Source organism: Leucopleurus acutus, assembly GCF_964270905.1.
Source record: "Leucopleurus acutus genome assembly, chromosome: 9".
NCBI classification, from domain to species: Eukaryota; Metazoa; Chordata; class Mammalia; order Artiodactyla; family Delphinidae; genus Leucopleurus; species Leucopleurus acutus.
This window is the reverse complement of record NC_139144.1, coordinates 33,054,036-33,081,515: the sequence shown is the minus strand read 5'-3', so window position 1 is coordinate 33,081,515 and position 27,480 is coordinate 33,054,036. Positions and strand designations below refer to the sequence as shown.

The 27,480-nt window shown below is 42.1% G+C and overlaps 1 protein-coding gene across 2 annotated transcripts in view; it reads left to right on the top strand.

The window, feature by feature from the left end:
• ABCB1 (ATP binding cassette subfamily B member 1) overlaps positions 1–27,480 on the top strand; it is a 128,851-nt gene that overhangs the window by 87,386 nt on the left and 13,985 nt on the right. For both annotated transcript variants that reach the window (XM_082846349.1, XM_082846348.1), the window contains exons 14-23: positions 189–359; positions 2,874–3,035; positions 3,863–4,039; positions 4,554–4,700; positions 7,205–7,312; positions 10,997–11,074; positions 14,633–14,716; positions 17,487–17,690; positions 23,630–23,730; positions 24,987–25,127. In XM_082846349.1, coding sequence (XP_082702475.1) covers positions 189–359; positions 2,874–3,035; positions 3,863–4,039; positions 4,554–4,700; positions 7,205–7,312; positions 10,997–11,074; positions 14,633–14,716; positions 17,487–17,690; positions 23,630–23,730; positions 24,987–25,127 — 1,373 coding nt within the window. The remainder of the gene's footprint in view (positions 1–188; positions 360–2,873; positions 3,036–3,862; positions 4,040–4,553; positions 4,701–7,204; positions 7,313–10,996; positions 11,075–14,632; positions 14,717–17,486; positions 17,691–23,629; positions 23,731–24,986; positions 25,128–27,480) is intronic.

Sequence of the window (27,480 nt, the reverse complement as noted above, 5' to 3'; positions counted from 1 at the left end):
GCGCACAGAGCTAGTTGCTCTGTGGCATGTGGGATCTTCCCGGACCAGGGCTCGACCCCGGATCTCCTGCATTGGCAGGTGGATTCTTAACCATTGCGCCACCAGGGAAGTCCCTGCTTGCCATCTTATAATCTGAGCTGAGATAGCTTATTCTGTTGCTTAATCCTCCTGTGGTTTCTGTGTTGTAGAAATTTGACACCCTGGTTGGAGAGAGAGGGGCCCAGCTGAGTGGTGGACAGAAGCAGAGAATCGCCATCGCTCGGGCTCTGGTACGCAACCCCAAGATCCTGCTGCTGGATGAGGCCACCTCAGCGCTGGACACTGAGAGTGAAGCGGTGGTTCAGGTGGCCCTGGATAAGGTGGGTGAACCTCATTTCAAACCTAGCTGATTTATAAGCACAAGAACATTCCATTGTTAATTCTTAATGTTTAAAAAAAAATCTCTTCTAAAGTGATTCTTAAAGCTATTAAAACCATCCAGCCTCTTTGCGTCTGTTTGTTTAACTTCTCTCTATTTCTCTGGTATTTTTTAGGTAGCGATGAATAAGCTTTCATTGAAAGATACATGCAAATTTTTTTTTTCCTTTATTTTTGGCTACATTGGGTCTTTATTGCTGTGCATGGGCTTTCTCTAGTTGCAGCGAGTAGGGGCTACTCTTTGTTGTGGTGCGTGGGCTTCTCATTGCGGTGGCTTCTCCTGATGCAGAGCACGGGCTCTAGGTGCGTGGGTTTCAGTAGTTGTGGCATGCGGACTCAGTAGTTGTGGCACACAGGCTTAGTTACTCTGCGGCATGTGGGATCTTCCCTGACCAGGGCTCGAACCCTTGTCCCCTGTGTTGGCAGGTGGATTCTTATTGTGATCTTGAAAACTTATTAGCCTTAGCGATGACCCTGTTATTTAGGTTTTGTGAGTTTTTGTTGTTGTCAACAAGAGGAAGGTTTACAGTTTCCAAGATATTAGATGCCTCTTGAAGACTCTGCGGGAAATGAGAAACCTCTTATCTTCAGGAAAGTGCCGGAGAGCTGCCGATGTTGGAAACATACCTGAGCCATGAAATGTCCTTGACCATCAACAGAGTTTGACCTTCCAGCAGTTCTCGAGTCTGTGTGACTCATTCACCAGTTTGGACTTGAGTGCTCGTGCTGTGCCAGGCACTGTGCTTGGTCTCTGGTGTATGATGGTAACCAGGCCAACTCTGTGAGGACAAGAAACGGGGAAACCTTTTAACCCATAAGTGCTCCAAGTTGAAGTGTCCCAGTAGAATTCAAAGATGAACTCACGGGCTTCCCTCGTGGCGCAGTGGTTGAGAATCCGCCTGCCGATGAAGGGGACGCAGGTTCGTGCCCCGGTCCGGGAAGATCCCACATGCCGCGGAGCGGCTGGGCCCGTGAGCCATGGCCGCTGAGCCTGCGCTCCGCAACAGGAGAGGCCACAGGAGTGAGAGGCCCGAGTACCGCAAAAAAAAAAAAAAAAAAAAAGATGAACTCATATTTGCTCCAGTTCCTCTTCTGTGTAATAACAGAACAACGCTGTTTCTCTAAACATCCTGTCAGAGTGCGTAATAGATTATTGAGAGAAGAAAAAGCAGGTCACTAAAACTTCTGTGAACCAAAATAGAAAGAGATGGGATTGTGGCTGCGTTTTCCCCCTTCCCTTTGCTTATCTATAATGTCACATCTGTATTTTCTTATAATTCTACCATGGCACTATGTATTAAATTATAAATAAAATGAATTTAGAAAGGTTGCATTTAAAAATACCTTTTCTTTAGCATGCACATTTTGGGGGGGAATAGCACATCCCCGACTTTGAAAACATCCATGGAGCTGATCCGTTGTCTTCTCTACTTTCTAGTTGCTACCACCTAGAGAGTATTTTTCTGACATGTATTTTTTTTTTCTTCTCAGAGTTTTTCACTTCTCTTTTTCATACTGATCCTGATACCTTTTTTTTTGTTAGCTTGTTTTGAGAATTTTATTGCTAGTTCCTGGAGAGAAATATAGAGTAACAAACATTATAAGCACTGGGAGTTACAAAGGTTAAGGAAATCTCAGGCGAGTTCTAGTTCTCTGGCTCTGTTCCATACGAAAATAAAAATGAGATTGGGCGTTTAAACATTTACATAGCTCTTCAGTTTTCCATAATGCTTCTCCCTAGGAATAAGAATCATTTATTAAGCATTTACTGTGTACGTCACAGTGCTTCCTGTGCTTGTTGTATTTAGTTATCACAGCTACTCTAAAAATTAGCACTATATTATTATCCCCATTTTATATATGAATAAGTTGAGCCTCACACAGGTTAAAAGCTTTGTATAAACTCCTGGAATTCATAAATGGCAGAACTAAGATTTGAGTTCAGATCAGTGTAACGCTGAAGTCTGTACTTCGTTGCTTCACATTTATTATTTGTCTTGATCATCCCAATGTCCTGTGAGATAGGACATGGTGATTCCCAGGACTGATGCTAGCTCGTATGCACCAGTATAGCAACTGGCCTGTACCTGCTCTGATTGACCAATTCTTGGGCTGTAGGGTGTTTTACTTTATATAAGCCCCTGATGATTACTATAAACAGGCTACGAGAGGTTGAGTTAAAATACTTAGAGGCTTACATAATATTAATATGAGACTATCATATTTGTGTTTATAGTTATAATAGAACATCATTTTATTTTTATTATTTTAAAATTTTTTTTAGAACATCACTTTAAACCACTAACTATACATTTACTGAAGGCAGAGACTATCTTATATAGCTTACACAGTTTTGCAATATCCAAGGCATTGGCGGTCAGTAAATATAACTTGAATTAATGAATTTTTCCAGATAGTTGTTCATGTATTCCAAAACCAAATTTTTCTCTCTTTAGGCCAGAGAAGGCCGGACCACCATTGTGATCGCGCATCGTTTGTCCACAGTTCGTAATGCTGATGTCATTGCTGGTCTTGATGATGGAGTCACTGTGGAGAAAGGCAGTCATGATGAACTCATGAAGGAGAAAGGCATTTACTTCAAACTTGTCACAATGCAGGTATAGTCTAACTCTAGCATTTTCCTAAAGCACGATATGTTGGGCATAAGCTGATTTTGCTGTGTTCAGTGCTATAAATAAATGTTACCGTTGATTATCTTGAGAAGAGGGAGAAAATACTTGGGTGGGATTCAGGATCCGACCAGTGTTTTTTAGAGGTTTTTTCTCTCTCTTGGAAGGAGGGAACATAAAGAAGGATAATTAGAGAAAAGTAAAGTTAAGAAAGGCTTAAAGGTGAGCTATCCACTCAAGTAGCCACTAGCCACATGTGGTTATTGAGCACTTCCGCGGTGGTTAATCTGAATTGAAGTGTTTGTAAGCTGAAAATGCATACCAGAGTCCAAAGACTTAGACTTAGTCTACCAAAAAAAAAGCAGGATATCTCAAAAAGTCTTTACACTGATTACATGTTGATCTAATACCTTGGGTACATTAGGTTAGATAAAATATATAATTAAAATTGATATTTCCTCTCTTACTTTTTTTAGCATGGCTACTGAAAAAAATTGTGGCTCACAATATGGTTTGCACCGTATTTCTGTTGATAACACGGGTCCAAAGCAAATATGATTGAGCCAAAAACACCCACAAAAAGTATATGACTGGATACATGGAACGGATGCCATGTTGTTTCAGCATATTTTCTGAGAATACTCATTTAGTGGTTTTAATTTTCAAATATAATCACACCAGAAAATAACAGTTTAACTTTATCTTTTTCCTATACAGACTTAAATTGCCATTTCCTTGATATTTGCTGTTAAGCGATTAGTTTTTGTTGGTTAACTGAGCCTAACCAGCTTATGCATATTTCTTATTTATTTTAGACAAAAGGAAATGAAATTGAATTAGAAAATGTAGCTGGTGGATCCGAAAGTGAAATTGATGCCTTGGACATGTCCCCCAAAGATTTAGGATCCAGTCTAATAAGAAGAAAATCAACTCGCAAGAGTATCCATGGACCACAAAGCCAAAACAGAAAGCTTAGTACAGAAGAGACTTTGGTACGGAGGAGGCTGCGGACTTATGTCTTCACCAGTGGGCTAAGGCTGGGATACGAGTGGGAACAAGAAATGGTTATCCAGAATCCTCCTGTCCTATCCCCTAGCCTGTTCCACAAATCCAAATCTCAACATTTTAGACTCAAGTTGGAATTTATAGGACAAGAATTTTAGAATTAGAATTTATAATGTAAAGAGATAGATTACAGTGTGTCTTCAAACACAAACATTTTTGTTCTTTCATCCTTACTTATAAATATACTTGTCACGTTCCAACTGTCAGGTCAGACTTAAATGTTTATGGAATCATTTATTTTTAAGAAATAAAGGAACGATATAACAGAATCTGTCAGCACTTTTTTTTTTAAGGTAAATAGCCATCAGTTGATAAGGAAGTAAGAAAAAGATATATTCATTTAAAAATTTTTCTGCATACAGAAGAACTGTACATCAATTAAATCAGTTAAGTATCAGTTCTTTTCCTGACGAGTTTGTTGTATTATTTTGTGTTCTCCAGGATGAAAATGTACCTCCAGTTTCTTTTTGGAGGATTCTGAAGCTGAATATAACTGAATGGCCTTATTTTGTGGTTGGTATATTTTGTGCCATTGTAAATGGAGGTCTGCAACCAGCATTTTCAGTAATATTTTCAAGGATTATAGGGGTAAGTGTTTATGTCCATTTTGGAGATTTACTTGTGAGTCCTGACTAAAGAATGAACTGTTTGTGTTTGTAACTTTATACAGAAACCACAAAAACATGCAGCTCACCTTCATATGACACTAACCAGCTTGTAGATGTAGGAATAGAAGTCTTGTTTGTGATAGGAAAACTAATTTTTCAAAGCTTCCTTGGTCGTGGCATTTGCTTTCTATCCTAGGGCCCTGGGAATGAGATCCCTGAAAAATAGTCCACGAAACTGACTAGGTGACTGTCCCCTACCTGCCGTCATTGGACTCTGAGTCCAATGGAACTGTCCTATCGCCAGGGTGCGAAGAGACTTCCTTGTATGTTCATCACACTGGCTCAAGACAGAGCTGCTCTCTGACTCATGTGTTTGTCAGGACGTAAGCAGGCTGAGCGCTGGGCCTCTGTGAGATGTCCATCCCACGTGTTAAGAGGAAACAAATGGGACGGCTTCCAAAAGATGCAGGCTGACAGATGCCAGTTGCACCTGCTTTTCATTTCGGCATTTTCAACAAAGAAGTTACAATCCAGGCAGGAGTGCCCTCTGTTAATGACAGATGTTCAGACAAGCTGAGGACACCTTTGTCATAACTGCTAGAAACATTGTAGAGAAAGAGATGGATCACTACACAAAATATAGACCAAACGCTAACTTTTGATTATATTAAAAGATACATAAATATGCCGGTCCACCTATGCCTGGCTAACTTATTTCAGGTTGGCGTTCACATGTTTGATGTAGTCCTTCAAGGAATATCTTCATTGTCTGCTTTGTGCCACGTACTGTTCTGCGTGCTGAAAAAGTACCAGGAAAGAGAGGAAGTGTCTGATTCCATGGAGCATATGTTCTAGGCCAGGGGTTAGCAAACTTTGTCTGTAAACGCTAAGAGAGTAGATATTTTAGGCTGTGCAGGCCAGATGGTCTGCGTTGCAAATGCTCAACCTTGCCATTGTAGTGCACAAGTAACCATTCAGAAGCAAAGAAACATGGTTGTGTTCCATAGCCACCATAGATTGGCTGGGGCCAGTCCCTGTTCTAACATTTGTCTTGCAGGCACAGAGGTAGACAGTGGCATCATCAGGGAAAGAAAAGGAATTGGATTAGTTAGGAATAGGTTTGGCTGTGTATAACAAAAACTTACAAATTTTATGTTTTCCTCATTCCTCGTGTAACAACAGGCCTGGAAACAGGTGGTCCAAGGCAGACATATTAGCTCCTAGATATTGGGTAGGGAACAAGCTCTCTGCCTCATTGAAGGTTTGTAACACAGAATTTAGGATTGTGGGCTCTGAGTTAGATTGCTTGGGGGTATAGCCTTGGGTCATCACTTGGTGGCTGTGTTACCTTGAACAAGTTAATTAACTTCTCTGTGCTTCCGTTTCCCTCTATGTAAAATGGTGATGATAACAAACCCCAGGAGGTGGTTGTGAGGGTAAAGGATAGTATACATGAGTTTGTTTAGAATAACGCCTGGCACAGAGTAAGAGCTCACTGATTGTTAGGTCTTTTTTTTTTTTTTTTTTCTTTTGCGCTCTGCGGGCCTCTCACTGTTGTGGCCTCTCCCATTGCGGAGCACAGGCTCTGGACGCACAGGCTCAGCGGCCATGGCTCACGGGCCCAGCCGCTCCGCGGCCTGTGGGATCTTCCCGGACCGGGGCACGAACCCGCGTCCCCTGCATCGGCAGGCGGACTCTCAACCACTGTGCCACCAGGGGAGCCCAGGTCTTATTTTTGTTGGAATGACTAATCAAGAAAAATTAACTTCTTCCAAAAAAGCTTTTTTTTTCCCCTTTATAAAGGATAAAGTTGTCTGGGTTGGCTTAGGAATATGGCTCTCACAAGACTGATTTTGGCCCACTGTGAAGGGAGGTGATTTTCTTTCCCTGTGGCATGGTTATTCTCTGTTCTTGAAGCCCAGGGCATCCTGTAAGCTCTTCTAACCCAGGTCTCCACATGTGGTTCTAGGTCAGCTGGCTGCAGTTGCCCACCGGCTATCTAACTGGCCATCCTACAGAGGCTGGCTCAAGGAAGCTCCTTTCTTTGGAGAGGCTTGGGCTGAATGAATGAGCACCTTTCCTGGGTTCACCGAAACCACATCAGCAGATGTGTCTCCAGACACCTTGGGACAGTTCGAAATGTCCAACTTGTAAAACAATAGATTGACACACACTGTAGTTTCCCGTCAAAGGAAGAAGACAGAGTATTTGTTCCCAATTCTGCTGTGGTGGGTGTGGCACCCCCTTGTGGCACTCTTACTCCAAGAAGTAGTATGAGCAGAAAAAAGCTGGATAGACTGATGAATGACAGGCCCACTCTTGGTCCCCAGGGAAGGCAGAATATGTCCCCCTTTAGGGAAGCCAGCCTGACCTCCACATACTAAGGCTCCCTTGACCCCGAATACTCTGCTAGATGCAAAATGGGTCAGACTTCAAATGATTTCTTCAGTGGTACTGAAAACCCTTTAAATATTTTCTTGACAGGTTTTTACCAGAGATGACGATCCTGAAACCAAACGACAGAATAGTAACTTGTTTTCACTCTTGTTTCTAATCCTTGGAATTATTTCTTTTATTACGTTTTTCCTTCAGGTAAGTGTCTACATTTTCACTTTGAGAAATGTACCATTGTTCATCTGGGGGAATTTATTAAACATCTGTGTGATAACTTGCCTTTTAGTAGAATTGCTCCTCTAGTTGCCGGGCTGTTAGCAGCCACTTGCTTTGACATTTTTAAAACAAAGATGTTTTGCTTCCTCTGGCTCCCTTGCTTACTTCCTTCCCACCTTCTCCTCCCCCAACTGGAAATGTTAATGAAGTCAGAGGGAGCAGAGAGTATTTGATCTAAGCTGGTGATTGGAAATGAAAGCTGGTGTTGCCTTAAAAAAAATGCACAATGTGAGAGTTGCGAGTTAAGTTTTTTTGGCTGCGTTGGATCATTGTTGCTGCGCACAGGCTTTCTCTAGTTGCGTCGAGCGGGGGCTACTCTTCGTTGCGGTGTGAGGGCTTCTCATTGTGGTGGCTTCTCTTGTTGTGGAGCACGGGCTCTAGGTGTGCGGGCTTCAGTAGTTGTGGCACGCGCGCTCAGTAGTTGTGGCATGCACGCTCAGTAGTTGTGGCTCGCGGGCTCTAGAGTGCAGCCTCAGTAGTTGTGGCACACAGGCTTAGTTGCTCCGTGGTATGTTCCCGGACCAGGGCTCGAACCCGTGTCCCCTGCATTGGCAGGCAGATTCTTAACCACTGCACCACCACGGAAGTCCCATGTGTTAAGTTTTATTTGGGGCAAGATGAGGACTGCAGCCAGGGAGACAGCATCTCAGATAGCTTGGAGAAACTGCTCCTAGGAGGGAGAGGGGAAGGTCAGTATATATATGATTTTGGCGAAGGGGGAGTACATTGCAATCAAGCACATATTTTTTGCAGGTTTCTGTTAGTCACGAGGAGCAGTTGTCACCATGAAGGATTTTAGTGCTTTTCTAGATATGAGGAGATACAGGAATTGGGCTCATAAAATTGGCTCCTGAAAATATCTATCTGAAGACCTGTTCTGCCAGTTTTTACCAGAGCGCAGAGTGCCTCCTTTCTGCTCTCCACCCTGAACTCCTTTCAGGGGGTGTTGAAAGTCAGCAGCTGCAGCAGCACATGATTTAATCCTTGTAGAGGAAGATGGCAAGTACCAATTTGTTGCTGACACTAGGCTCTAAAAAATGGGATTTAGGGGAGCCTTGGACATATGTTTGGATATAAGTACTGCCAGTCAGTTTAAATACTTAGAGAAATGTCTTCCAGTGTTCTAAAAGCAACAACAAAACCCAGAACCCCATAAGCCAGTTACGCTGATTTTAAAAATGTTTGAAGAGTTTATCATTTATCTTTTGCTAAAGGAGAAGGAACACTTTTAATGATGGAAAAATGTCAGTCTTCAAACAAAAACTGTAGGAAACATTTGTAAAGACTCAGATTTTACAAGTTGCAAATCATTTGGCTGAGATGAAATTGCAAGGAATTAAGTGCTCTAAAAAGCTCAGCATGGTAAGACAGTGTGGGCTTTGGTGTTAGGCTAGGGTCAAGTATGAGTTACTCCAGTTGCTAATTTTGTGTCCTTGGGCAAGGAAGTAACTTAAACTGTGTAAGCCTCAGTTTCCTCATCTGTAAAATGGGGATAATGGTAGCTGATGCTTGATGATTAAAAGAGATGATAAGACTAAGTTTCTAGGTCTGTGTGAGGCAGTTGTAAACACAATCACTTATTAAATGAATGAATGATTAGTCACATATAATTTTTTAAGATAGAACTCTCAATAGGTCTCTTTATTTTACATGGTGTAAGCATGTATTCATATTTTGAACAGACAGAACACTTTTCTGGACATGATAGGAGGTCCAAAGCTCTGGACTCTTGTTACTGAGTACTTGAAGTCTCTTTGGGGAAGTTGATCGTACTAGAATAAATATGATACTCTAATTGTATGTGAGATTGCCTTACCAACTATTAATGCCACAGGCGTTGGGAGAAGGTAGAGATTGCTGAGGGTGCAGTTGGTTAAGAAATTTGGAGGGAGGTAGGCTTTGAGCTGGAGATATGAATTGGTGAAGCAAAGGCAGTTAAAGTGGTACCTTTGTAACATAATGATGCTCAGAGAAACTGGAGCCTGGTTTGCTTGGCAAACCAAGGTGAAAACAAAGGCTCTGAATCCCAGGACCTCAGAAGTGCAGAGGTGGCACAGTGCCTAATGGTGATGTTAGAATGCCAACTCCTCATTTAGAAATACAAGGAAGGAGCTGACTGTGGGGTTAAATCCCAGGCTCTGGGTTCTCATTCTGGTTAAGATTCTTTTAGACGAAGATTCAGATTCCAACTCTGCCACCTTAGAACTGTAGCCTCCGGCAATTTACCAGCCTCTCTCAACCTCCATTTCTTCTGTAAAGTGGTGATTATAGGTTTGTCCTGAGGACTTACAATGTTTGGGAAGTACTTAATGAGAGTTCTCAACAAGATAGCAAGAGTAACATTCCTGTAGTGGGCAAGATAGTTCAGACTTCATTCAGTCTGATAGCAGAAACCTTCATCTGGTCATTTCCAAGTAAAGTTAATCATTTTGATAACTTCAGGCCTCAACTCAGTTAATCCAGGGTTTCTCCTCTCCCCCTTCTCCCTGGATTGGTGTCTATTTTCGCAGAAGGGTTAGGCAGCATTACAGCACTGGGCAGAGGGTGGTGGTCTGTGCACCTCCCCTGCCCCCCTGCCTCATGCTGGTGACCCGAGGGGCTGGTGGCCCTCCCTTACATGGTCCAACCTGTCTTCCTTGGTCAGGAGCACGTGGAAGAGTGTTCTTTGCACGTGTTTCTTCCCTCGCTCTCCGTAATGTCCAACACACTAGGCTGTTATTAGGGCTTCTCCTCTTCTGATACACCATCCAGCCATTTCCGCTCAGCTTTCTGCAGGCCATTGTGTGGCAAGCCTCATCCGTAAACTGCCACTCCCCAGCGCTCCAGGTAGAAAGGGGAGCAATGCTTCCTTCTGGTCCTGTATCCCCAAACTCACTGGGATGAGGGTCTGTCCTCGTTCCTCCCCAGACAGGGCCCAGCATGGCCATACAATCACATCTTACTTTCTTCTTTCCCCAAACTCTCTTCTTTCCTCCCAGACACAGATTATATCCTTGGGGAAAGGGGAAGGGCAGTGCAGAAAATTCTCTCTCTGTAAGTCTTTCCAACTATTTTGCTGCTAGACTTTGACTTTTTTTTTTTTTTTAACTTGGAAACTAAGAATTTGATATCTTTGTTGTCTGTATCTTTTATGGCCGGGGTGGCTGTATATTCTTGTTTTCCCAGGTTGCACCTTGGGTCCTGGTGTACTTATGATATATCCCCCCTTCTCACGCTCAAAAATATTCTGGTTTGGATGATACGTAATATAAACCCCCGGTTTAGAGTGCCTTCTGCCTTGGGAACAACTCCCCAGCTTCCTGAGTGACAGACCCTGTTTCACGGGGAGAAATAAGCGGGAGGGGGAACGGGGGACAGAGAAACCACGTCCTAATAAATCCCCGACGGGCCCACCTGGGGAGCGGCAGTGTCGATCCCGGCTCTGCCAGCAGTGCGGCTACCCGCCGTAGTACACTGTCACCGAAAGAGAGCCACGCCTTGAAATCGGGCTTTCTGACTTTGTCTGGTGTCCTGCTTTAGCAGTGACACCAAGTCCCCCTCCTGTTGTGTCATCAGCGGCTGGGTCTCTGACAAGTCTTTTCCCTTGGGGCATGTTACTCTTCACAGGGCTACACGTTTGGCAAGGCCGGAGAGATCCTCACCAAGCGGCTCCGATACCTGGTTTTCAGATCCATGCTGAGACAGGTATGTCTGTTGAAGGCTGTGCCTGGGATATGCAAAACGCCCCGCTGTGCCGTGTTGCGGGGAAGCAGTGGGGCGCCGTCCGGTTACTCAGAGCTCCTGTATTGATCTTCCCTCAATCGCATATCAGAGATGCTGCTGAACCGCCCACCGGGTCAGGCTCAGAGCCCTGCCCTGGGAGGTCTCCTCTGGGTGGGTGCAAGGACGGAGGTTCCCGCGAGACAAATGGGAGTCTCCAGGGCAGATTCACCTCCAGCCTCTGTCTCAGCAGCTGTAGGCAGAGTAGGTGGAAGCGATCTTCCATGCTTCTCATCCCTTTCCTCTCTTTCTTTCCGTCTTTCCCCTGGGAAACCCAGGATACTTGTGTTTCTTCCCACCAGGAAATGCCTCCTGTACCCTTTCTTTCCACAGATCAGAAGTCATCCCCATGGCCCATGCCCTGCTGCTCAGTTTCTTCGCTGGGGCTAGACTGGTAGATTAATTCCAGCTGCAGTGTTGCTAGCTGATAATGATTTAATGGAATGTCTCTCACACTTAACACCTTCAGAACCCTAAGGACAGACAGATGTGAATGTTTTTCTGGGGAAAGGGGGAAGGGGATTCTGGACATGCAACCCAGAGCAGCCCAGTTCAAAGGGGAAAGTTTCTTTAACAATCACGCAAATTTTGTCTGTGACTTTGTAACTTTCCATTTTAAACTCACTAATACTATGATGCTCCATCTGGATGCCCCGGATATGCTGGGCGTACTTGAACCATGGCTGAGGAACACCACTTGGCTGTGTTGATTTCTAGATGACATTCACATTTTCCCAGCTGTCTTTCGTTCTTCAGTTCTTTCCTACTCCTACCCCTGCCACTTAAAAAGAAGACTTATTTATGGGGATTGCTAGCTTGTGACTGACAGAGCCAGGACTGAATCCAGTGAGTGAAAGAGCACTGTTTGGTCGAGGGCCCTGTGTTAGGATTTTTGGTCAAACCGTATTTATAAGTGACACTCGATTTAGACTCAAGGCTTTGGTCCAGGGCTAAATGCCCCATTGCCCCTACAGCCCCCAGGCCAACTCCTAGGTCCATTATTCTTTGGAAGCTGAGCTGATGATTTGTGTAATGCCCTCTCCATAAATTATTAAGTCCCGCCATCATGCATTAAGGGCATTCTGCTGACAAGGCATAATACTAGTTATTGTAAGGCCTTCACATCAGAATGGTCCCTAGTACACGGAAGTTACATTTCAGTGGGGGAAACACTTAAGCACTGAACAATTTTTAAAAGCAAATGGATACATACTGTATCCGTGGTTATTTCCTTCAGTATTTTTGGGGAAAATGATAGGTACTGCTTTAATTGCAAATCACCCGTCGAGGTAACTTCTTAGGACCATAGTTATTCTTGTAACAGACGTAAACTGGTACTTCAAACTCACAGTCTTTCTAGTATTTTTGTATTGAAAAGTGTAAGTAGTTTTCCAAAGAAAATCCTATTTTATGTTGAATGCTAAATTTTATTTATTTTTTAATTTTTTTTGCGGTACGTGGGCCTCTCACTGTTGTGGCCTCTCCCGTTGCGGAGCACAGGCTCCGGACACGCAGGCTCAGCGACCATGGCTCACAGGCCCAGCTGCTCCGTGGCATGTGGGATCTTCCCGGACCGGGGCACGAACCCGTGTGCCCTGCATCGGCAGGCGGACTCTCAACCACCGCGCCACCAGGGAAACCCTGAATGCTAAATTTTAATCTAGATTTCTTTTGTCGATTTTTTTTTTTAAACCCAATTGGTTTATTCTGCCCTGAACCACAGTTATCTGTTGATTTGACTTCTCTGTGTGAATGTCTATTAAGCATTCCATACCTAATATTTCCAGAATTGAATTTCTGACTCTCCCCACCCCACAAGGCTTTCTCCTTTCCTGGTCCTTCCGCATATCAGTAAACGGCACCTCCATTCTACCCGTTGTGCAGGCTAATGACCTTGGAGTCGTCCTCGTCCTCGTCCTCGACTCTAGTTTGTTTAATATTACAACAGCCTCCTAACTGGTCCCGCTGCCTCCATCCTTATCCCAATCCAGTGGGTTCATCGCCCAAGAGCCAGAATCATTCTTCTAAGATAAAAAGTCAAATCACATCCCTCTGCCCCATACCTGCTGAAAGCTACCCATATTGGTCAGGGTAAAATCTGGACTCTTTTTCTTTTTAATGTTTATTTATTTATTTGCTGTATCAGGTATTAGTTGCGGTGCACGGGCTCTAGAGTACCCAGGCCCATTAGTTGAGTCACGGGCTTAGTTGTCCTGCAGCATGTGGGATCTCAGTTCCCTGACCAGGGATCGAACTGGCATCCCCTGCATTGCAAGACCGATTCTTAACCACTGGACCACCAGGGAAGTCCCTGGACTCTTTATTTTCTTTTTTACTGTCCGTGCCGTGCAGCTTATGGGATCTTAGTTCCCTGACCAGGGATTGAATCCGGGCCCTTAGCAGTGAAAGTGTGGAGTCCTAACCACTGGACTGCTAGGGAAGTCCCCAAATCTGGAATCTTTACAGTTACCTATAAGGTCACACACGATGTGGTCCCCACTACCTCTCAGACCTCGTCTCCTGTAGTTTCGCCCCCTCTCCCATACACAGTCTACTCTATACCCATTGGTTCATTGCATGCGGGTATGAGAGGAGTGGGAGAGCCCAGTGAGGACAGAAGTCTGTCCAGAGGAAGAGCTGGCTTTACACATTCCCACAGAGGTGCCTTTAAGACTGGTGGCAGGGCTTCCCTGGTGGCGCAGTGGTTGAGAGTCCGCCTGCCGATGCAGGGGACATGGGTTTGTGCCCCGGTCCGGGAAGATCCCACATGCCGTGGAGCGGCTGGGCCCGTGAGCCATGGCCGCTGAGCCTGTGCATCCGGAGCCTGTGCTCCGCAACGGGAGAGGCCACACCAGTGAGAGGCCCGCGTACCGCAAAAAAAAAAAAAAAAAAAAAAAGCCTGGTGGCAGCCCTTACAGCTTTCTTGCTTGTATGTGAACAGATCAAATATGCCTTTTCCTCGGGGCCTTTGCACATGCTCTTTCTTCCTTGTCTCAGATATTCTCATCCTTCTCTTCATTCAAGTCTCTGCTCAAACGTCACCTGAAAGAGGACTTCTCTCTCCCCTTCCCAATCTATAAAATAGTGCCTTTCCTCACTTTTTTTTCCTTCCTACCCCAGTCTATTTTTCTTCCTATCATTTATTATCACCTGGCATGGTATATTTTTATCTGTGGTTTCCATCACTAGAATCTGGGCTTCATGAAATCAGCGACTTTGTCTTTTTTGTTCACTGTTGAATAGATCCAACACTTAAAAATTATGTTTGGAACAAAGTAGGCACTCAAAAAGTTGCTTTGACAAATGAAATGGTCTATTTATGACTTTGTCTCTTAAGTCCCTTTCTTGTCTATTCAGTATCAAATCCTGACTGCTTAATGTAGGAGGAGAAGTGATAAATAAACCTGACGCTGTCACTGCCCTCTGAGCTGAGGGTCTCAAACATCGGGCTTTAAGATAATGAAATCATTTTCTGTGTCACAGGATGTGAGCTGGTTTGATGACCCTAAAAACACCACGGGAGCCTTGACGACCAGGCTTGCCAATGATGCTGCTCAAGTTCAAGGGGTACCGACTGCCTCCTTTCTGCTGTGATTATCCTAATGGGCCATTTTGAATTTCAGCGTGAAACTAATTTTCTCCCTACAGTTAATTCTCATCATTAAGAAAATGTTCAAACTTTAACCTATGCAATATATCAAGTGCCTTATGGCAAAAAAATGTTAACTATTTAAATAGCATGTACTGTATAGTGTATAGATAGCTTATAAGCTTTGTTTTGTTATTTGCCATCTTATTCGTGCTATTAACAAAATACATGTGGAAGGATAATTATTTAGAAAAGGAAGTATTTATCATCATATCATGAAGGTTCAGTCTGTGTTAATGCTTTGCTAATCCCCAGAAAATTATAATAGCTACTGAAAAAAAGAATGTGTGTAGTTGCTGTAAGAAAGTTAAGGGGCACTAAAGTTCAGAGGGGAGCAAAGAAAATCTTAAAAACGTTGAAAGAACAGATGAATGGATAAAGCAGGTGTGGCACATATATACAATGGAATATTACTCAGCCATTAAAAGGAACAAAATTGAGTTATTTGTAGTGAGGTGGATGGACCTAGAGTCTGCCATACAGATTTGAAATAAGTCAGAAAGAGAAAATCAAATACCATATGCTAACGCATATATATGAAATTTTAAAAAGCGATACTGATGAACCTAGTGGCAGGGCAGGCATAAAGACGCAGATGTAGAGAACGGACTTGAGGGCCTGGGGGTTGGGGAGGGGGAACGGTAAGCTGAGACAAAGTGAGAGAGTGACATGGACATATATACACTACCAAATGTAAAATAGATAGCTAGTGGGAAGCAGCCGCATAGCACAGGGAGATCAGCTCGGTGCTTTGTGACCACCTAGAGGGGTGGGATAGGGAGGGTGGGAGGAAGATGCAAGAGGGAGGAGATATGGGGATATATGTATACGTATAGCTGATTCACTTTGTTATACAGCAGGAACTAACACAACATTGTAAAGCATTTATACTCCAATAAAGATGTGAAAAAAAAAAAAGATTGAAAGAAATGCAAAGAGCATGAAAAAATTGAAACAAGGGTAGAAGGAACAACTTGCTCAGACTATAAAACTTAAAGTCTGCTACTATGTGAATCTCTTTAAGGGATATAACTAGAAACTATTGAACCAGCAGATTTTGATTTGTGGATAAAGTGACAACTTCTCCTTTAACTACAACTGTTTATGACAAAAATCTACAGGATGATGTGGAATTTGGGGGGAAAAAAGCATGTGATCTCTGCCATGTCTTTCCCTCCCTTGAACCTTAGCAATCTTTAGCTTTTAATCTTTCTGTAAGAGTACTATGGTTACATTTCTTATAACTAATATATGGGGCTTCTGTAAAAATAAATTAGGTTATGAATGTGGAAGCAGATACAGTTATAAAATCTCAATATAAACCTTGAGCATTGTTGCTTTAATACTTAAAGCAAACAAATCAACAGAAATTGAGGTTTAGCTCAAGCTGTGCAGAATCTAACAGAACAGAACGTACACTACCTGAAATAACTGGGAACTTCCTAAAAGAGACAACAGCCATGGCCTTCCTGAGCCCTTATGGGATGTCAGATTGTCATAAGAGCTGTGGAAGAAAATGGCAGCAGGATATGGTGGTAGGGGCTTGCTGGTTGTCGGGGAAGGAAGGCCGCAATCTCGATGATGTGGCAACATATTCAAGAAGCATGAAGGAGGGAAAGATGCCGGCCCTATAGATGTCTAGGGTGGCACATTCTGAACAGAAGGATCAACAAGTGCAAAGGCCCTGAGGTTGGAGCATTTATTTCTACAACTGTTCCCCAAACAGCAAGGAGGATAGTGTGGCTGGAATAAAATGAGTGAAAGGGAAAGTCATATAAGAGTTGAGATCAGCATCATATCTGAAATTATATGAGAAACCATTGTAGGGTTTTGAATATAGGAGGGACATGATCTGAAAGGTTTTTGTTTTTTTTTTTTGCGGTACGCGGGCCTCTCACCGTTGCGGCCTCTCCCGTTGTGGAGCACAGGCTCCGGACGCGCAGGCTCAGCGGTCGTGGCTCACGGGCCCAGCCGCTCCGCGGCATGTGGGATCTTCCTGGACCGGGGCACGAACCCGCGTCCCCTGCATGGGCAGGCGGACTCTCAACCACTGCGCCACCAGGGAAGCCCAGCTCTGTGTATTTTTTCTAAACAGTATAAGCATCTGAAATAGGCCAAGAGATGTTGGGTTGGCCAAAAAGTTCATTCAGTTAGTGAATACATTGTTCAATAAAGTTCTTCGTGAAAATGAAAAATGTTTTTTATTTTTACTTAAAGCTGAACGAACTTTTTAGCCAACGCAGTGTTTGTATACCCTCAATGACAAATACTGGGCTTAAGTTATGGGTGGCTATGTATCTATCTAACACTGGAAATTTCCAACAGTCCCAGTTGAATATAACTGTCAGACTGTGTTATCCTGCTAATTTGCAGAGTTTGCATTAGGGATCACGGTGTCATTGTTTAATGAAAATTTTCTTGGTATTAAAAAATCAGATGAGAGAGAAATATGTAATTGAACTCTGAATGATTGATCTACTTTTAGTATTTATTCTGGAGTTGTGGAGATCCGCATTTTAGAAACCAAATAGACTTACAAGTAAACCTTTACTTTTTATTTCATAACCGAGGAGATGAGATTTTCACGAAGCGGAATTACCATAATCCTTAAAAAAAATATATAAGCATGGATTTTAAAGATAATATGAAAGTGTCTCTCTGACAGTGTTTTGTTTGTTTGTTTTGCAGGCTATAGGTTCCAGGCTTGCTGTAATTACCCAGAATATAGCAAATCTTGGGACAGGCATTGTTATATCCTTAATCTATGGCTGGCAGTTAACACTTTTACTGTTAGCAATTGTACCCATCATTGCAGTAGCAGGAGTTATTGAAATGAAAATGCTGTCTGGACAAGCACTGAAAGATAAGAAAGAACTAGAAGATGCCGGGAAGGTGAGTCAGACGGAGTATAATCGCTGACCTAAGTAGAGTAAAATATTCTAATCAGTGTCGTTCTGTTACAAGTACTTCCTGAGCTCCAGGAATGTTTTTATAACCATTCCTCAGAGCGGTCTTATTTGACGCTTGTTCAGCGGTTGAAAACTGAAGAAAAGTAGCAAAACAAATTCTTAGACCCACAGACTGACAACTAATTTTGTCAGGCTTTTCTAGTTTCAGGCGATTATCTTCACACTCCTCCCTCCCTCTTTCTCTGGAGCAAGCAGAAATCCATTGCTTTATTGAGGAAAGGAGGCCCATTTAATTACATATGAGGGGGGGAGATTAAAAAAAAAAGGGAAAGTCTTAAAGGTATTTATTCTATCTGGCTTAAAGTATTATCATTCTTTCCCTTTCATACACCTCCTCCCTTCATGTTATTTCTGTTTACCCTTACCCTAATACTTTTTTTTTGAGGGGCGGTGTTGCATACTTGTCTGTCTGTTGTTGTTGTTGATTTGCATTTTGCATCTCCCTTTATTTTTTAAAGAATTTTTACTTTACAGTGGCGTATCGTTGATTAACAACGTTGTGTCAGTTTCAGGTGTACCGCAAAGCGATTCAGTTATACATATACGTGTATCTTTTCTTTCTCAGGTTCTTTTCCCATTTAGGTTATTACAGAGTATTGAGCAGAGTTGTTTTGAACAAATGCTTATATGGCAATGGCTTTACTTCTCAGGGTGACCCTGTGAGATAGGTTCTATTATAGCTCCTTTTTCAGGTGAGGCTGTCACAGGCAGGTAATGCCACCAATGCCTTAGAGCTCGTGAGTTTAAGTTTCAGAGCCAGGATTCAAACCCAGACAGTCGTGCTCCCAAGTTGTGCCTCTGTTAAGAAACGAAGAGGTCTGCAGATGGCGGGACATAATCTGATATCATGTGATCTGTATCATTGTAGAAATGAGTGGTCAGAACACCCCCAAAACTGGGGCTACCATCTAGGATAGGGATACATCTATCAGTGGACCCTTCAGGGTTCCCAAGAGTCAGGGCAGGGACCCAGGCAGATCCAGTGACCCAGGTGTCTGAGGTACTTTGCCTCTGAACCAGGCAGCTCACGGATACGAGGATGGAGGGGGTCCTGGAGGTCGGTTATTATCACTCACACTTTGTCCTCCACCTCCCTGCCATCTCCTCAGACTTTTTACCCTGTGTCTTTGGGATTCCTTCAGGAAACTCCTCTGGACCAGCTTTAGTGCTTCTCAGTGATTGCCAGTGAGGGAAAGACCTCACGTGAGGTTTCCCTTCAGACCATCAGAGTCCCGGTTCTTAGGTTCAGCAGGATGGTGCCGGCCCCCAGGTGTCTGGAGTCCATCCTGTGACTAGTCACTTCATTTAATCCTGTACTTTGTTGGTTTCTCCCCTATGGTGTTGACTCTTCCTCTGATGAGAAGATGGAAAAAATGTGTATATAAAGAAAATGCATTACTCTTTTATAGTGTCATTGTTTACTGAGATGTTCAGAATGTCCCAGAAGAGTCTTAGGTTGTTCGTAGGAAGAAGATGACCGATCGGAAGTTAATTCACTGCAAACCACAGGTTGGCACCTTCGAAGTGGTGCGTCAGGTTTAAGAATCTGGGAGTTCTGTCAGAGGGGACAGGGGAAGGGGTGCAGACGGAAATAGATACATGTGAGTATGGCAGGTTTTCTGGGTAAAGGTTGGGGGTGAGGTGAATGTCCTGCTCCATTGGTGGTTCATGAGAGAGGAAACTGCAGGTAGGGAACGTGGTGGCTGCTGTACCAGCCTGTCCATGAAATAGTAAAAATCAACTCCCACCCGATCACCATTCTCAGGTTACCGTTTATTGCCTGTTTATTGTATACCAGACATCCTGCTAAGAGCTCTACATGCATTACCTCATTTGACACTCTCCATAACCCTTTTGAATTATCCCTGTTAGGTAATAAAACCCAAGGTTCAGAGAAGTCACACACAGCAGCCTAACTGATCTGTCGGCTTTCTATATTCCTCTTACAGAAGGCACACTCCTCTCTTACAACACAAACAAAATCACGCTAACCTTTAACTCCTGCAGTGGCTTTTTTTTTCACACACACACACTGTATTTTATTTTTACAAGAGATAAATAAACTGACACCAAGCATTGTAAATGGATGACCACAACAAAAGCAACAATGATTGCAATTACCAAACACAAAACACTCTCATACTATGTCATAATATTGACATTCAGTGCAGTCATCCTCCACGGTAACAGCTCCTCTACTTTGCAGTGAAAATTGATTTGTATATTTTTTGCCTCTGAGTCCTTGTGGGATTTTTTTTTTAATTCAAACAGAAAGTCACAAAAATTATAATCATCCTCATCAGTTCACTCAGTCCCATGTAATTAATTTTTTTCATCTTGATCTTTTGTTAGCACTTTTATGAATTCATCAGTTTTCCAGTAGAGTTCTGAAAATGCTTATTCATTCAGTTCAGCAGTATAGTCAGTTACCAGAAACCTGTACTTGTCAGAGTCTTTTCCTTGAATTCCTTGAAGATGAAACCCTTTTATAGGAACATTTTTGCGAAAGCATCAGAGTACACCCAGAACTGTCTGTAAATGACAAAAGACTTAAAAATGACCACGGTTAAAGATTTGATGTAAGTTCATAATAATGCAATTGAGAAGGAAATTTAGTTATTTCTGAGATACACATTTTCAAGTAATAACTAGAATTATGCCTTATACCAGAACATAAAAGATTTTTAGAAATTTCATGTAATGTCTGGAACATTTATATTAACATATTTCCATAATAATAACCCAAAGAAAGTTTAGTATGTGTTGTTTTTTCTGTTTTGTTTGTTTTTTTATACTGCATGTTCTTATTAGTCATCAGTCTTATCCTCCAGTGGCTTCTGATCACACTTGCAATAAAATCAGCCCTTTAATCCTGGGCTATAAAACTCTGCATGACTCAGCCCCATGACTTCTCTGATCCTGTCTTGCACTAATGTTTCCCTCACCCACCCAGCTCTGGCCTCATGGGCCTTCTTTCAGTTCCTAGAACACTCTAAGCTGGTTCCCTCTGATCTTCATATCTCAGAATTATTACTCTTCAGAGACGTCTTTCCTGGCACTTGAATTAATCCCTGATATTTCTCAGCACTTTATTTCTTTCCTATTTCTTTATTGATTAATGGTCTGTCTTCCCTACTAAAATGGGGACCAGGACCATAATATCTGTTGGTTTGCCCTTAGAGGGACAGAGCAGGCCCAGGATTCCAGAGCAGGATTGTGTGATGTCAGAGCCAGCTGATAACCTCTACCTTGCCTGTGATCTGTGTTCCATCGATTTGTCACATTATTATTGACGAATGAACATTTTTATAGAATAGATGCTTTTTCTTTTTAGAAATAAAAGCTGTAATCAGTTTATTTGAGGGTAGGAAGAGAAGTGTGAGTTTTTTCTAGAAATATATATGTATTTTTTTCCTTTCTTAAAAAATTGTTTAGTACATGATGGTTTCTGAGGAAAACTCAGTGCTATTTCCTGTTCTTGAATTACAAGTTCTCTCTCTCGATAGTGGTTACTGAATCTCTATGTAAAAGTCTTGGAGCCACCCCCCCCCCAAAAATATATAAAAATAAATAAAAAATAAAAGTCTTGGAGCAAATGAAGCTGCAAGAATGCAGAGTACTAATTAATCCTTTTCCTAATTGCTTCATCGTGTGGCGAGATAAAGACAGTTGTTTAGTGATTATATCGTTTTACTGACTTTTCAAGGTCTGTAACTCATAAACTCTCTTTTATTGGGCTGTTCACTCTAAAAAGCAATGACATTTACAAACCAATCACAAACAAAACAGACCTGCCTTAGAAGAATGTGCGCAGAAAATATTTCTTAAAATCATTACACTGCAATTTGCAGTACAGTCTGTTTTTCAGCAGCCATTGTTATAGTTTGTTGAATTTTCTTACTGATGCAAAAAACCTCGTTGCTTGAAGCCTCATAATTGAAAATATTTCTACCATGGGTCTGAACAAGGATTGTCTTTGGGGGTTTGACTGGAGGTCAATTTTTTCCTCTAACTTTTTGCTTTCTACACTCTTAGCATTTTCTAAAAAGAGTATATACTATTTTTATAATATGTAAAGAATTTTATAAAATGTTCTGACATAAATTGAATCTGGACATTTTCCTGTATTGTTAGTAGCTTATGGTAAACATAGTACAATCTTCTTGGCCTGCTGGGTCAGAGTATAATATTTTTAACTTTATTTTTTAAATATCTTTTTGTTTTGAAGATTATGGTATTAATTTTTTTCTTCTAATATCTTTTGCATTAGTCTTTAAAACCAACAATGTCATATCAAATATCCACTATTATCTTTGAAGTTAGGTATTTGTGTAGGATTCAGTAAAGAATAAGTAAGATTTTGGGTTTGTGATTTTTTGTGTGTGTGCTGTAAATCACTCTCACGTAATTGAATGTGTCTGTATTAGAATCAGTTCCGACCAGTGTAGAGGCCAGAGAAAGGAAGAACGTGTTAAACAATAAGGATAATTTCTCTTACTGATTTATAATTTAGACCTACAATTCTAAAAATTATTTCTCTTGGAATTAGAGTTAAGAAGAACGTGTTAAACAATAAGGATAATTTCTCTTACTGATTTATAATTTAGACTTACAATTCTAAAAATTATTTCTCTTGGAATTAGAGTTAAGAGGGACTTCAGAGACCCTCTTGTCCATCCTACTCATTTTACAGATGAGGAGAACAAGATAGAAGGGCATTTCAGGGTCTCATGCTGATGCAGGCTGAAATCTCCTTTTGTACGCTGATGTTTCTTGTATTTTCCATAGCTCTTTTACCCAGACTCCAAAAGGTGGTAAAGGATGTATTTGTCCTAGTCAAATAGCCTTGTTGGAAGTTAAATTCAATTAAAATATAGATAGAAACTTTCTGGAAAACCAATTGATAATATGTGCTGTGTTCCTTAAAAAGTAGTTTATTCCCTTTGACCTAGTAATTTAACTTTTAAGAACTTCTCCTAAGAAAAAAATTCAAAAAAAAATTCAAAAAAAAAAAAGAGAAAAGAATTCAATATGGACAAACATTTATGTATGAAGATGTTTATCACAGCATTATTTTTCATAAGAATTGAAAGCTCTGTTCAGCAGTAAAGGACTGCTTAGCTGGCTGGGATAGTAAGTGGCCCTTTAAACATCCCGTTGCTAATGTATGTTTAATGACCTTTGAAACGTCTCTTTATTTGTTAAGGTAAAAAAGAAGGCTATGGAGCCAAACATAGAACTTGAGCCCAATTTTGTTAAACAGGTATAGTTTAGAAAATAACAACATGTAAGCTATTATGTAAAATACACCAGTATGTCACTTTTCATTACCTTCCCTGTCTTTTCAATATTTTCCAAATATTCTTTAGTTGTCTCAAATGACAATTATACAGAGAAAGATATAAACATTATGGTTTATAGGTATTTTAATAATATTATAATTTAATGACATTATAATAACTTTTATATATATAATAATTATAAACTTAAAATGTGACCATCATAGAAGAAAAGGCACTGCAATGGAGATAAAATACGGAGTTCTTAGGTTAATTTTGCTACTGTAAAGCCATGTGGCTTTAGGTAAGGGCCTTCATCTGTTGAAGCTTCAGTTTCTCTTTCTGTAGAGGGGAGTTTGAATTAGCCCATCTTCCTTCCAGACCTAAATCTCGATTTGATAAGTCACTTGGTATCCTTTTCTATAGCAAAGACGCTCAGGAGTCATAATAAATATTATTTAATATGTAATATGTAAATAATACTTATTAATAAAGTTAATTTTATGAATCTCTTATATGGAATTCAAACTAATTGCCACTGTTGGCCTTGGTGCCTTTAGTAACGGGACATTCTCTGTTACAGATTGCCACGGAAGCAATAGAAAACTTCCGAACTGTTGTTTCTTTGACTCGGGAGGAGAAGTTTGAATATATGTATGCCCTGAGTTTGCAGGTACCATACAGGTAATAACCACTGAAGAGTGGGAGGGGAGTATGGGAAGTTTTTCAATCACCAGATTTGTTTTCAGGAAGATTGCTTTGGCCAGAAGGTAGGGAACAAGTGGAGAGACTTCTAGAAGGGAACCAGTTGGGAAGCAATTATAATTAATCCAAGAGAGGAATCACAAGACCTGACCTAAGGCAGGGACATCTCTGAGGCAGAGCCTGTAAGAGCAGATAACTGAGGGGAGGGGAGGGAGAGAGGATGTTGAGAATGACTCTGATACTAGCTACATTTGCATGACGATGCTATTATATGTTCCCACTGGGAATGAGTTTTTTGTGGAACATGAAATTTGAGGTATCTGTGGAGCCTGAGGGGGTGGTCTTCCTGGGTACACCCTTCCTTCTTCTCTTTACCCTTCTCTCGTGCAGACCTTCTGTTCTTCCTTTAATGAACTCACAGTGAGGGCTCTAAAAAGTGATGTGAATATAAGCACTGAGTCTCTGAGTCTCCTTTCTTCTTTTATCAGTGGGTTTTCAAAGTTTTCAAAATGAGAGTAGAGTCTTTTTTTATGAAAAAAATTCACTTGAAATCCCAATATATGAAACAGATAAAAGCAGAAGTTGATCTGATTAAAGCAGGAGTAGGCAACCCACTCACCAGCCTCTCGCACCTCCACATCACCCAGTTCCATGTGGATCAGAGAATCCACGTGTTAACTCCTTTGCAGAGCCTTCTCTAACTCCCCTAGAGGCTTAGTGCTTCTCCTTTCTTCCTTTAACACATGATTCATAAGGTACTTCCGTTGCATAAATAACAATCCAACTTGACTCCTGGGTCCCCAAGGGCAAGAACATGCCTGGTTCCTTTGTGTTGGCCCTTCATGGTCCCTCGAGCTTGTGGTTTTGGGTCAACGTGTGTTGAACGAATGTTTACTGTAGAGTACGTACGTATTATATGTCCATGGGTGGGGGAAAGGGAAGGAATTTATTAATCGCTAACAAACTCTTCTTGTTGTCTTTGGCTTATTTTAACTTGACCTTAATGCTTTGAGGTGTGGTTACTTCTCCATTAAAGATGAAGACACTGAGGTTCAGAGACAAGGTATTTTCCTAAATTCTCACAAGTGGTGATGTGAGGACCGAACTTAGTGTTTTGGAGACGAAACCCATTTTTGTCTGCTACACCTTCATACCCCACTGCTAACCCATGAAAGGTTACGTTGTAAGGACTGAGAATTGAAAGTCAAGTAAGTTTCAGAATGTCTTCTTTTCAGAAACTCTTTGAGGAAAGCACACATCTTTGGAATCACGTTTTCCATCACCCAGGCAATGATGTATTTTTCTTACGCTGGCTGTTTCCGTTTTGGCGCCTACCTGGTGGCACATGGCATCATAGACTTTCAGGATGTTCTCTTGTAAGTATGGGGGTCGTCTTTACAGTTAACTCTAGGAATCAAACCAAGGCGCACATTTCATGCCTGGATAGAAAAGCTTACTGTGAAGCTTCATGAAGAGATTTTGGTGATTCAGAAGATGGCATTTTGCCTCTGAATCTCCGTGTATTATCCTGGAAGCATCTCATTTCATTTGGGGAATCTGTGTCTGCCCTTCTCCCCGATGCTGACCCACACATTTGACCTTCTTGAATCCATGGCTAGCTGGGGTGGTGATTCAATGAGGAGTTTCCAGAAGGCCTGGGTGTTTTGGGAAGAAGCCTAACCCAGGGCCAAGTACCTGGTTCCTTTGAAAGGATTCTAAACAGGGCGGCCAAAGAATGAGTGTGGAGCACTGAGTTCTGAGAGCCCCGGAAGATTCCAGGATAAATTTGCTTTCTTTCATAAGAGAAAAGCAGTTAGAAGGTAAGAGCTGGAGAAATGCAGAAATGACAAAGGAAGCTCGATTGGAGTATCTGCCCCATCACTGTGAATGCCGACAGTTGTACCTCAGTCAGGAGAAGAGAGACCTGGACTTAACTAATATTTCTAAAATACTAAAATATGCAGTTTGGTAGTGAAAAACACGTGTAATTTTTCCGGGTGTCTAGGCTTGGTGATGGCTGAGCTGCCCTTTGATACCATAATTAGTGGTGATACAGTTTTACATTTAAAGCGGCATCATCGAAGCCTGGGAATATGTGTTAGTGTAATATTTCCATCCTATTTAGACATTGACTTGTGCGTGCATGACAGTTTTCTCAGGATGACTCCAACAGAAGATTTAAAATTTCCACTCAACATCTTTCTGATAATTGATATGCAGGTGCTATTTATAACTATAAGCAAAAGATCAAAACCAGGCACCATTGGCATCGGTGCTTTGATGAGATAATTATCTGATATATCACTTTACTCTGAGGTTAAGGTATTCAATTGATGGAAATTGCTGACTCTTGGACTTTCAGATTTGGAAAATCCATCTTCCAAGTAAGGAGTAGGGGAGACCTGGCTGAAGAGCAGTCCATTTTAAACAGATTCCACAGGTCTAAATGATAACAAGACCAAGATGAACCATCTGTGTGATTTATTTAGAGCTATTAAAAAGAAAAACACACTGTGTGCTACATTAACTCAGGAATAGAGGCCAAAGGAATGGACCTGATGGACTCATGGCATTATTCTGGGAGATTCCTAATATTATACTCACTGTTTAAAAAGGCTTTTTTTTTTTTTTTGCGGTACGCGGGCCTCTCACTGCTGTGGCCTCTCCCGTTGCAGAGCACAGGCTCTGGATGCGCAGGCTCAGTGGCCATGGCTCACGGGCCCAGCCGCTCCATGGCATGTGGGATCTTCCCGGACCGGGGCACGAACCCGTGTCCCCTGCATTGGCAGGCGGACTCTCAGCCACTGCACCACCAGGGAAGCCCTAAAAAGGCATTTTGATAAACGTGTCCAGAGAAGGGCGGCTGAAATGTTGAAAATGAAGGGACTTACCAAAGATGCAAAGGGTTTTGAAAATAATATTCCAGTACTTTGAAGGGATGTATTATGCAAAAGGATGTACGTTTTTCTTGGTTTGAAAAGGAACTTTTTAACAATAGACTTCCTCAATCAAACTTCCTCCGTCCTAAAACCAAGGATGGAAGCTAGCTTAGGGGATGTGCCCTGGCACAAGCATTGAGAGCTGGACTTGACATTCTGTGAAGTCCTTCCCAACTTTAAGCTGCTATGACTCCCATGTCATAGATTAAGAACGCCGATGCAGGGAATTCCCTGGAGGCCCAGTGGTTAGGAGCTGGCGCTTTCAGTGTGGTGGCCTGGGTTCGATCCCTGGTGGGGGAACTAAGAACCTGCAAGGCGTGGGGCGTGGCCAAAAAAAAAAGAATGTCGATGCGTCTTGCAAGCAGCGTGATAGCTGGCTCTTTAAGGAACTCTCTGCGGTACAGTTCACAGGTTTTCTAAGAATCTGATGTAATCCAGCAGAACGCCTATATCCGTTATTGACTGCCACAAATAACGCTGCATGACAACCACCCACTATCCCCCAGTGACACACGATAATAAACATTTATTTTTGCCCTTAAGTTTGGGGGTTAGCTGGGCAGTTCTGCTGATCTGGGCATAGTGGATCTCAGCTGGGCTCGCTCTTGTGTGCAATGGGTAACAGGCTGGTTGGCTGGGGCCCACGGCACTCTTCTGTCTGTGCCTTGTCCTCCAGCAGCTAGGTGGGCTTGTGGTAGTGGCAGGGAGAGAGAGAAACATGCACAGCCCTCTGAGTCATAGGCTTGGACCTGGCAACAGTCACTTCCTCCACATCCTGTTGGCTAAAGCA